Here is a 12,398-nt window from a genome sequence, read left to right as displayed (position 1 = left end):
ACATATCTTCATTATCTTCCTGGGTGAGGGGAGGTAAACACATGCCTTCATTATCTCCCTGGGTGATGGGGAATTATAGCTAAACACATGTCTTCATTATCTCCCTGGGTGAGGGGAATTATAGCTAAACACATGCCTTCATTATCCCCCCAGGTGAGGGGAATTATAGCTAAACACATGCCTTCATTATCTCCCTGGGTGAGGGGAATTATAGCTAAACACATGCTTCATTATCCCCCCCGGTGAGGTAAACAGATGCCTTCATTATCCCCCCCGGTGAGGTAAACAGATGCCTTCATTATCCCCCCCGGTGAGGTAAACAGATGCCTTCATTATCCCCCCCGGTGAGGTAAACAGATGCCTTCATTATCCCCCCCGGTGAGGGGAGGTAAACAGATGCCTTCATTATCCCCCCCGGTGAGGGGAGGTAAACAGATGCCTTCATTATCCCCCCGGTGAGGTAAACAGATGCCTTCATTATCCCCCCGGTGAGGGGAGGTAAACAGATGCCTCCATTATCCCCCCCCCAGGTGAGGGGAGGTAAACACATGCCATCATTATCCCCCCCCAGGTGAGGAGAGGAAAACACATGACTTCATTATCCCCCCCAGGTGAAGGGAGGTAAACACATGCCATCATTATCCCCCGGGTGAGGGAGATTATAGGTAAACACATGCCTTCATTATCCCCACAGGTAAGGGGAGGTAAACACATGCCTTCATTATCCCCCCCAGGTGAGGGGAGGTAAACACATGCCTTCATTATCCCCCCCAGGTGAGGGGAGGTAAACACATGCCTTCATTATCCCCACAGGTGAGGGGAGGTAAACACATGCCTTCATTATCCCCCCCAGGTGAGGGGAGGTAAACACATGCCTTCATTATCCCCACAGGTGAGGGGAGGTAAACACATGCCTTCATTATCCCCCCCAGGTGAGGAGAGGTAAACACATGCCTTCATTATCCCCCCCAGGTGAGGGGAGGTAAATACATGCCTTCATTATCCCCCCCAGGTGAGGGGAGGTAAACACATGCCTTCATTATCCCCACAGGTGAGGGGAGGTAAACACATGCCTTCATTATCCCCCCCAGGTGAAGGGAGGTAAACACATGCCCATCATTATCCCCCGGGTGAGGGAGATTATAGGTAAACACATGCCTTCATTATCCCCACAGGTGAGGGGAGGTAAACACATGCCTTCATTATCCCCCCCAGGTGAGGGGAGGTAAACACATGCCTTCATTATTTGCCTTGCTCCATCTCAACACAATATTCTCCTATGCTAAAGGATTATGCCCAATCTCCTCTGGATTGCTGCACACCTAACTCTGTAAAATGGTTATAGAGGGGTGGTGGGGGAAAGAGGAGAGGGCTTATTAGTTTTCAGTGGTTTTAGTTAAAGTCGAGATAGCGGAAGCTAGCAACAACAAATCCTCAGTCTACCCCAGTGATGCCCCGTCTTGAAAGGTTGGGTTGGGAGCTGTCTGGGTTTAGATGTGCATCAGGTGAGGAGGAGAGAGTTTACTGCCTGCTGGGTTCTCTTTGGAGGCTGTGGTGTCAACACTTCACGGAGGGGGGGGGGTACCACAGTGTAGAAAACAAGAGGGGGGTGGGGGGTTTCTACACTGTCTCTGCACTATATCACCAAGTCAGTGAAACACTCCCTGGAATGGAGACTGAACTTGATTGCCTCTGATACAGAATGCTGTTAATGCAGCACTCGGTGCTGGATGGCACTGAACAGCTTTAACTGTTGATGTGCCAGGTGGGATTCAACAGACTACTAGGCCAACAACCCCCCCCCCCCCCCCCCCCCATGAGAAATACACTGAACGGTGACACGACACTGAAAGCATAGTGCCATATCTCTTCCAAGACATCCATGAAAAGGGGCTCCTGGCAGTAGAGCTCACCCCAGATGAGGTGATGTGTAGCAGGCTTGACAGGGCTGGGTGTGAGGGGGTTAGTCCTGAAGGAGCAGTGAGGGATGCACTGATGTGATGACTGTAGTAGCAGGTCTGGCAGTGCTGAGCTGGAGGCGCCCTCGTTACTGTAGTACACCTGGACAGGCCTGTTAATGCAGTGCCCCTGGACAGGCCTGGGGCTCAGTGGCTCCGCTTCCTGCCACCAGCCCTGCCTGCCTGAGTGATCGTCTCTCTGCTTCCCTGCCTCCTACCCTATTCCCCTCGCTGACTGTATGAGCCCTGCCTGCCTTCCCATCTGCCAATCTTCCAGCCCACTGTAATGCAAAGCTCTTTCTCTGCCTGGCTTGAAGCAGTTTCTTTAGGACCCAGCCGCCCCCCTGTATGTCTATAAGACTGTGCTACCGTGCCAGCAAGCCAGCTCCAATATCCCAGCTTGGCAGCAAGAAGGGTCAACCTACCATATGAACAGTCATCCATCTTAGTGAATCACCAGAGAGCATCAATCCGTTCTGATAGACCTTTTGTGCAATACTGAGAAACTCACACACAAAAACAATTTGGACGGCAATAGTCGCTTTCTTTTGCTGTTTAGTAGGAGAAGTAGGGCATTCGAAAAGCAAAACTTGAGGATGAAGAAAACAAGTTGTTTGCCACACAGTGTGTTTTTAGACTGATCTGAAAACCAGGCAGTAACTATTAACAATTTGGATTCAATTAGATTTTGGCCATTTGAGATTTGCCTTGTTTGTCCTTTTTCGGGGGGCTAATTTCATGCTCTCTCAGTGAACCTCATGGAGCCACCAGCGAGGTAATAAACTGGTGACGGAGCTGGGTTGGTGATCATGGACTTCTACTGTGGGAAATCAGATGGAACACTTCTCCTCCATTACGACTAGTTTGTCATGAATTTGTTGGGTATGAGGAGGGAAAATCCAGAAAGTTACAGTAGACAAACAAAACCCTTCCACTTCACCACAGGAGCCAAGCTGTCCAGAATCTAGCAGTGCTGCCACTACAGTACTGTATGTATCCCCTCTCTAAGTTCCCCTATTCATCATGATATGGTTTCCTCTAGGGTGTACGTCTGGAATCCATATGGAGATTAAGTTGATGAATGGTTTGCTGGAGATTTGGAAAAGCATTTCCGTGCTGAAGTCTGTTCTAAACAAACTATGAAGCTGCAGAGTCGATATCATTGCTACGATCTTGATTTAGTAAGATAAGTCTAAAAAACACTGGGAGAAGACTTTTCAGGCAGATTAAGTATCCATAGAGTATCCATCAACATGAGGTTATAGTCTACATGTATTTTGTGTTGCAAATGGAAAAGTAAGATCTTTAAAAAGAAAGGCCTGGACAGCTTAGGTTTTGCCCAACTTCATAACTAGTCTAGCCCTTATAAGGGTCACACTGCTCTAACTTTAAGCGTTCTGTTAACCCTACTTAACATTGCACAACCCACTTGGGGCTCGTCAAACTCTGAAGTTTCTTGAATCCCCCCCCCAGACATTGACCCAAATATTTGCCACGCTCATAAACACACCCTGAAATGACAACACCGAAGCCAACACCAAGTCTCGACCACACACTCACACGTAAATACATGCAGGGAGATGGGCCTAAATCCGCAGTCACAAGATCAATGTCACTTTACAGCCACTTCATTTAATACTCCATTTCATTAGAGTTGGCATTAGGTATGTATTGAGTCTAACTCCACATTTAACATATTACCCACTTATGAATATTTACAGTTGCAATATAGGTTAAGTACCTTTCCCCGGGGGTAAAGAGAGTGTCTGTCCCCGTCGGGCAGCATATGCTGTTCACATATCCAAATCCCTCAGCACTTCTCCCCATTAATGCCTGTGATGTTTTAATGGCTTTCTGTTTCATCTCCCAGTTAAACTCACACAGACATTATAGTAAAGCAAGGCAGCACTTGTGAACAACCTCAGAGGACAGCTATTAAAAGATCATTTTGATAAAGATGGAATTATAATACATCAAAATATTTACACGCCTCCCCTTTGGACACATATGAGAAGTTTCTGAGAATTTCCAGAAGCATTCCTACTGCTTCCTGCACTGTGTGGAATCCACTCAACTAGGAGTCAGGAGAGTATGCATTGTGCATATTTCAGTGTATTCCAGTAAAATGTTAAATATGCATCTTAAAACACAATGTTAATTCATTAGAATCCTTCGGTGAGGAGGCTACGACTGAGGAGAGGTTTTTTTTGGTGCCCACCACTGAGATTATAATTTAGGAGACACATTAATTCCTCTGACCTGTGGAGAGATGTCTGGTTGCCGGGTGTATTCTTAAACAGTATCCAGTGGCTTATTGTATTGTGCTGGCCTGGATTTAATATGGGCCTCTTAATATCAGTCCATCATGTGTTGAGACAGGCCCGGCTGGCCATGGGATTAGGACGGTTTGTGTGCGACAACATTATTTAGTACAGTGGGCCGATGACCCTCATTATCAATGAATCCCTCTAAGATCTTGCTGAATGTACTTGCACACTCTTACCTCAATGTTTCGCTTGTGGCGTTTGTCAAAACGCCTCTTCCCTATCGTGCTACAGTTTTTAAACTCCTGCTAAATCTTATTTGTAGAAGTTCTCTGACCACTTGAAGATATGCAGGCCCCGACAGTGGTTTAGCGTGTCTTTAAGATCAGCCTTAAAACAAGTCGTAAGTAGTAGCAGAGCTTTGCTTCTCATAGGAGCGGTTTCTTCTTTATGACACAGTCAAACGTTTGGACACACCTACTCATTCAAGGGTTTTTCTTTCAAATGTTACTATTTTAAACATCGTAGAATAATAGTGAAGATATCAAAACTAGGAAATAACACATGGAATCATCTAGAAACTAAAAAAAAAAAGTGTTAAACAAATCAAAATATATTTAATATTTAAGATTCTTTAAAGAAGCCACCCTTTGCCTTGACAGTTTTTCACACTAAGCCCTAAAAGCTCATGTAAAGATCCAACAGATTTTAACAACACGTGGACAGAGCTTCAACAAGAGCTGTTGCTGCTTCCCGCGCCTGTCTGTGTTTCCAGTGGGTCCCAGAGAGATGACAGTTTCAATGAGACCACACACTGACGGGACAATTAATACCATTAAAATGTTCCTCCTTGAGCCAGTCTTGCCCTGGTCAGGGTCATGGCACTCATCTGAAAACTGGGTAAACCTAAATTGGCTTAAGAAGGTCGAGAGACCAGTCTGTGAAATATTAAAGTCATATGATTTATGTTTGACACCAGGACAAAGAGGTGGAACACTTCGAGGAGGCTGCGCTGTGGCAGAAGGCACTAAGATTCTCAAATAAAGGCAACATGGAGCAGAATTGTGATATTTTCAGAAAAATGTTCAGAAAAAAATACTGCATGATGAATATCTAGGGTAAACCATGAAGGCCACACACAAAGCTTGGCTATTTTGTACCATTTTGTAATTTTCCATCAGTCTCACTAAATCGCTGACTCTTTACTGTTAAGATGCCTCATTAAGCCTTTCTGACATGGACAGAACCCTGGACAAAGGGGATGATGAATGTAACAAACTATCACTAATAGGGCGGACTTCAGAAAGCCGCAAATTTAAAATCAACAGCCAAACAGTTAATCATGCCGCAGAGCTAAAGACCAGCGCAGGCTGTCTTCAAGTGGTCAGAGATGTTGCCCCTTTCAACATCCCCAATTAAAGTGACTAATAAAGATACATTCAAAAACGGCCCTTCTGCTTGCTTCACAATAAATAACAGCGGCGTGAGCGAGAAGTGAGGGAAATAATTATAAAGTCATAAAAATATATATATATTTGGCACTACATGGTCCATGCAAATATATACACACCTTCCACATTGGGCAGAGACAGAAATAAGTGACAGGGATTAGCACTGGGCATCATGGTTTGGAAACAAACACACCTGAGAAATAAAATGGCTTCATGGGAGGGTTCAGGGGGATCCAAGGATTTCGCAGCAGTAGACAAACTATGCCGATACCCTATACTGAATCATTACCTGATGTTTAGGCCATGCTAAAGCAGAGGTGGGCCCCATTTCCTTTAGAAAACCTCTGGGCGGGTAGGGGGGTGCATTTCGCAAACTTCCTTGTGACTAAAAGTCATTGTCGTTCCTATTAGATCAGAGGAAAATGAACTCCTCTCATGCCTGAGAAGAACACCGGGGCCCCATACTGTTAATGACCCGTAATGACGACTCCACAGTGCCACAGATGCAGGATGACAGTAATGGAGAGATTTGCCTGCGGTCATACTCATATATCCAAGGCAGAGAGACTAGACTGGGAGAGGAGGAGGGAGGAGCTGCAGCAGTGTGGGCTACTCACCTGCCCCCCTTCCTGTAACCTGGTTCCTCTTCCAGAAAAACAACATGCAAGAAAGCAGGAACAAAAAAACAGCCTATCCCCCAAGTAACAACATCCTAGTAACAGTAGCGGCCCTGTGCTGATGGCTTGGAAGTGGGGCAGGGTTGGTCCTTGGTGAATTAATTAGCCGTTTTCCTGAGCGCCTAGACTGACTCAGTCACCTACAAAGGCCTCTAGCGAAATTCAGTAAACCACATTATCCATCAGGAATTATGAATACGTAAATCATGCGAGAGCTTCTTTTAATCTCAGCAGTTCATTAAACCTGACGGGTATGCAGTGCAAATCGCTGACTGGACCACCTGGCCTCTATTGCCCTCACTGTATAGGCATGCTGGCTGATTCATGGGTTTTCCTGCCCATTTCCCTGTGTGTCCGGCTGTACCCCCCCCCCCCTCCAGAAGGGCCGAGTTTAATTAAAGAGGGTCCTGTTTGCTCAGCATCTCTTTCAGAGTCACATCTAATGGGTAATTATACTGTCTGTACACAATTACTTTAAACCAAAACACTGGCCGGCCCCTTGCCCTCACTGGCCTGAGCATAAAGACACCTCACTTCTACTAGGGTAGTGTTCATTAGGCACAAAACAGAAGAACCGAGTTAAACGAGAAAGCACTGCCTGAACTTGTTCGGTTTTCTGCAGTGAGTAGGGGGGGGGGGGGGGGGGGGGGGGGGGCAAGGGGCCGGCCAGTGAAATTGCAAGGTACCACCTTGCAATTTCATGGAAGACTTTCTTTGTGTGTCAAAAGAGCTGGGTATATATGACAGAAACACAAGAGTGGACATTAATAATACCAGTTAATTACTTACGGTGTGTTATTATCATTATGAGGGCAACTATTCCATCTTGGGATGGCGGTGGAGATTTTAATTTCATTCTCCACTGGTGCAGATAGCTCAGCAGAGCTCCATCTGTCTGGGCTGTATGTGAACAACCACTAACTCTACTACAGTTTCTATAGAGAGCTATTTGACTGGTTATACTTTGTGTGCTGGGAGTCTGTCTTAAAGACAAATCATTTTAAAGTGGATAGTTGAAAAGAGGCGAGAGACAGCAACGGTCCACAGAAAAGGCTGTGTGGCCAGGTCCAAGGAAGAAGAACTATGAGCATTATGCAGCGTATACTAAAGGTCTGCAGCTCGGCACATTAAAAATATAGATATTTATAGCAGTGAATGGACGGAAGAAACAGTGCAGGGAGATCATCAGACCATCTGGGACAGCCAGAGGATATCCTGGGTTTCATGGTCACACAAGACACAATAACGCAATCCAGAATGCATTTGGGTCACTCCAGCCAGGCCCTGTGCGGTGTCCAAACACAAGGCTCAGCTGAGCAAAGGCGACAAACGATCATGTTCATCTCTTAACAATTTAGCCCTACTTACAGCAAAGCAAGAGAATAACCATTCAACTTCACTTCTTCGAGATTCTCATCTTGATGATATGTTTGCCATGTACTGTAGCCTGATCTACCATACCTACCGTGTATCATTCAGCGCATGTCTATGGGCTTCTACAAAAGTGAAGTGTGGTAGCCTATGTCTAACTTCCCATAGACAACTAACTTGAGTGATGCAAGCAGGGAATTGCAATGCAACAGCCTTAAATTAATCTCTCCTTGCATGGTTGCCACCAAGGATCAGGAATGCATGCAGGCAATGTGATTGTAACTACTGAACATTTTGGGAGAACAACAACTGCAGACACTTTTTAATTAGTTTGTTAGCAATCATTTTTACATTAAATAAAAAGGCTCTTAATTTGCATGTGTAATTCCATCACTGCTTTGTTACTCCCTGATTGGCAAGTAAACAAAATAGTTATTTACATTCCATTAGAAATAATTTGTTTAGCAAATATTTGCCTGTTTGTGTTTTTTAATATTGGTGGCGGAGGAAAAAGTTATTGGATGAGGTTGTGGACCAAATCCTGAGCCTCAAGAGATCCCTTGTGTGGAGGGTTCTGTATGTACGATGCTGCCACCATCAGGCATTACACATAAAGGCATCGAGAGGCAGAGAGAGGGACAGTTTCGCAGTCCCACATCTATTCAAGAATCTAGTAGGAAGGCTACTTACATGCAGAACAACTGGGAAAAAAAACACATTGGTTACTGATGTAGATAAATAGCATACTGTCTAAAAGTACATTTTTATTACATGAAATTGTCATTTTTGCATGGAAACAATTACGAGTATATGGAAACAATTACAATAATAGATGAGTCTGGCTCATTCAATTAGAATACAAATGTGAGTGAGAACTTACTTCAATTGCTCCTATTCAAGATTTTATTTAGTCTACTTTAAAATGTTCAACAACTTTGTATAGCCCCATATAAAGTTGTTTAAATTAAACTTCATAAAGACTTGAGTAAATAGGCCAGTTAGTTTGCATAATACATTAGGGGAAAATAAGCTAAACACATTCAGAGATGTTTGACTAAGAAAGCAAAATATACCAACCAATGCATTTGCTAAAATGTCATTCTTCAGACAAATACTGAAAACACTTTTCATTACAATGAACTAAACCACCATCATCATTCTCCCATGTAAAACTAAAGACAATACACCAATGCTTAACATGTGGGATCAGGGCCGGATTACCTAACAGGCATGCAGGGCACATGCCCCAGAGCCAACAACCTCCAGGGGGCTTCTAACCAAATAATTGTGTTTGTTTTATGGGGAGGCGTGGGGAGGCGTGGGGAGGCGTGGGGAGGCGTGGGGAGCCCCCCCCCCCCCCCCCCCCAGATAGCATATGATAAACTATCTAGAATTGTAGGAAAATAGCTATAAAAACACCACATTTTTCTCTCACCCATGGTAAAAAGTGTAGAATGGCAAGAAATGTACTTTAAAAGCACAACATTATCACAAAATATGTTTTAATGCTGTTGTCCTAAAAAAATAATATATGTGTTTCCTGGGTCAGTAACCCAAGGGCCCCAAAGCAGTAGTCCGGCCCTGTGTGCCATTGAGTATCATTATTACATCTACTGTGGCATGACTGAAGAAAAACAGATGTATTTGTTGGCCTAATATATAATTTATGATCCCGAGTGGCGCAGTGGTCGAAAGCATTTTATGTAGATGTCACTCCACTCCCTGGTTCGAATCCAGGCTGTATCACATCTGGCCACGATTTGGAGTCCCATCGGGCAGTGCACAATTGGCCCAGCATCGCCCGAGTTTGGCCGGGGTAGGCCGTCATTGTAAATAACAATTTGTTCTTAACTGACTTGTCTAGTTTAATAAACAAATGTAAAATATATATAATAAAATACATAGTTACATGCTTCCAATGAAGTTCAGATGAGCCACAGTTGAGATGTGAAATGCAGCTCTCATCCAGCCAAACACAATCAATCTAGATCATACCAAAGCATCTGTATAACAATCCATAAGATATAGCTCTCCACAACTGCCAAGCCCTTCACTGTGGCATTTTGCCAATATGCAGTGACACTACAATAATATAGGTATTCTACGCTAAATGACAGTCTATAACAAGAAGCAGAAATAGGAAGTTAGGTTATTAGACTTCGATTGCTTAAAATAGATTAGCATATATAAAAAGTAACGGTTTGCTTTGATAAGGTCTTCAAAGATGTCCTAACTTTTCACTCAAGTCGGTGTCAGTCTGACAGTCACCAAACTTGAAACCGACGTGAAATTGACCGCATCAGAAAAATATATATACAAGGTAGCGCATTAAACTCTTCAACAACTAGTGGTTATGGATGAGAGAATACTTTGGAAATTATTTCTACAGCCACAATCCAAAATGGAAGAGAATCTCGACATTCTGCTACACTGTATTTGGTCAAAGAGCGTACCACAGTGCTGACTACATTATAAAAGTTTCAAATGAGCTGGGGCACATCGGTCTGTTTGAACTACCTGAACAGATCTATTTACTGATGGACAAGGGGACATTAAAACAACCATATACAAACTCGCCATGAGCTAATTTCCCTGGCAAACAATGAAATTGTAGCCCAAGTAACATACACAGGCTCTTCGGCAGAAAACTTGTAGTAGTAGGTTGATACAGACACTGGACTGCCCTCCAGACAACTTCGGAATGCGTTCTTCTAGAGAGCGCGACGCACCCGTTTTAGCCTACTAGATCAGGCTACTTCAAATGAATAGGTCTTTGCACAACAAACAAAATACACTACACAATAAATGACGAGCCTTACCTTTGAATACTTCTCCTCGAACTGTAAGGAATAAGCTTCCCGCAGCAATGAGACAAGTTAAAAGTCTTTCCATTACGGGAGAGTATCGCGAACGTAACCCCCAGCTCCGGGGTAAGAATCTATTCTACTCTTCCGCTCTGACAGAGGAAAATATTCAGTTTTTACAGCTAACGTGCCCGGTAATGGGAGTGTTCCCCTGTCTGTCTGTCTTCCCCTACTTGGTTACTTGTGCATCTTTCAAGCGGCTCCGCTCCGGTAGTGACTTGCTGGCTGCCAGGAGGTAACTAACGTCACAGCGAACACAGAAAAGCTCAAGACACTGCGCGCTCCAATAGAGGTGTCGGTATTCAGATGGAGTGACTTTGGTTTTCTTTCATACTTTCATCCAAAATTTGCTAGAATTCTTGCTGGAAATACGGAACGATAGACACTTCACATGCAAATGCGTTTGTTTATTCTATTCTAGCCTATATCTACATTTTAAACTGTGGAGTCAAAGTTTCAGATTGTTGTTTCAGACCCGGTTTGATACAGCTGTAGATGATAAAGACGGGGAGGGGCATCATTTAAAATCAACTGTGAAGATTCCCAATTAGGGTCCGAATTTGAGCCTCCTTGCATCATCATATTGCTTAACAGTTAATTGAGTTTCTTATGTCATTAACAGCATTGCTATTAATGGGGGGCGATTTATACATAGCATAACATAACTGCAATTTGAGCTTTTTGTCCCAATGCAAATAAATATACTACGGTAAAATATCTCTGACCACCTTGTTATGGTGTTGTGATTACAGGTAGGGTTGAATATTTTCCAGGTATTTTACAAATGTTCCTGTCTGAGAATAAGTCAATTCTCCCAGGTAAACCGGTATTTCCCGCCATGACCGGAAGTGTCATTCAGAAGCATTATATTTTTGTTTTGTTTAACTAGGCAAGTCTGTTAAGAACAAATTCTTATTTACAATTACGGCCTATAGAAAGCCAAAAGGCTCCTGTCGGGACCAGGGTTGGGATTGAAAATACAAATATAAAATAAAAATATAGGACAAAACACACATCAAACAAGAAAGACAAAAAAGAGAGACATAAAGAGAGACCTAAGACAACAACATAGCAAGGCAGCAACACATGACAACACAGCATGGTAGCAACACAACATGACAACAACATGTCAGCAGCACAACATGGTTGAAGCACAAAACAGGATACAAACATTATTGGGCACAGACAACAGCACAAATGGCAAGAAGGTAGAGACAACAATACATCACGCAAAGCAGCCACAACTGTCAATAAGAGTGTCCATGATTGAGTCTTTGAATGAAGAGATGGAGATAAAACTGTCCAGTTTGAGTGTTTGTTGCAGCTTGTTCCAGTCGCAAGCTGCAGCGAACTGAAAAGAGGAGCGACCCAGGGATGTGTGTGCTTTGGGGACCTTTCACAGAATGTGACTGGCAGAACCGGTGTTGTATGTGGAGGATGAGGGCTGCATATAAACCTGTCTGGATTTTATTAGAGCTTTGATCAGCATGACAATTCTAAACTGATGCTACCTGAGCCTGATGAGACATATATTAAATACATTCTATGAGAACCTACATTAACATTTAATAAGCCCAAAAAAAGCCCAAATGATTGTGCCATTGTCCAATACATAGCCTAGATATATGATAGGCAAATTGCACATTACGCACGACAGAAAAACATAAAAGCTGATAGATATAGCTAGCTATATGCTCTCTTGGCTAAATCAATTATACTAGCTCCAGTAGGTTCATCTTTTTGAGTGTGAACTGTATTACTGTACTCTATTGTATTATACTGTAGCTTATTATATGGACTGGAATTACGCACA

General features: G+C 43.5%; 1 protein-coding gene across 10 annotated transcripts in view; it reads right to left on the bottom strand.

Moving 5' to 3' along the window:
* LOC110535264 (receptor-type tyrosine-protein phosphatase mu) overlaps positions 1-11,087 on the bottom strand; it is a 319,507-nt gene extending 308,420 nt beyond the window's left edge. For 5 of the 10 annotated variants that reach the window (XM_036934855.1, XM_036934858.1, XM_036934854.1 and 2 more), the window contains exon 1: positions 10,541-11,086. In XM_036934855.1, the coding sequence (XP_036790750.1) occupies positions 10,541-10,613 (73 nt within the window). In that variant the 5' untranslated portion in view covers positions 10,614-11,086. Of the gene's footprint in view, positions 1-10,540 lie in introns of all 10 variants that reach the window. The other 5 variants (XM_036934852.1, XM_036934853.1, XM_036934861.1 and 2 more) reach the window with 3 other exon arrangements.
* Between the last annotated feature and the right edge of the window lie 1,311 nt (positions 11,088-12,398).

The sequence above is a fragment of the Oncorhynchus mykiss genome, chromosome 11 (assembly GCF_013265735.2).
Source record: "Oncorhynchus mykiss isolate Arlee chromosome 11, USDA_OmykA_1.1, whole genome shotgun sequence".
NCBI classification, from domain to species: Eukaryota; Metazoa; Chordata; class Actinopteri; order Salmoniformes; family Salmonidae; genus Oncorhynchus; species Oncorhynchus mykiss.
Note: the sequence above shows the minus strand (reverse complement) of the source record. Positions and strands in the feature narration are given on the sequence as shown.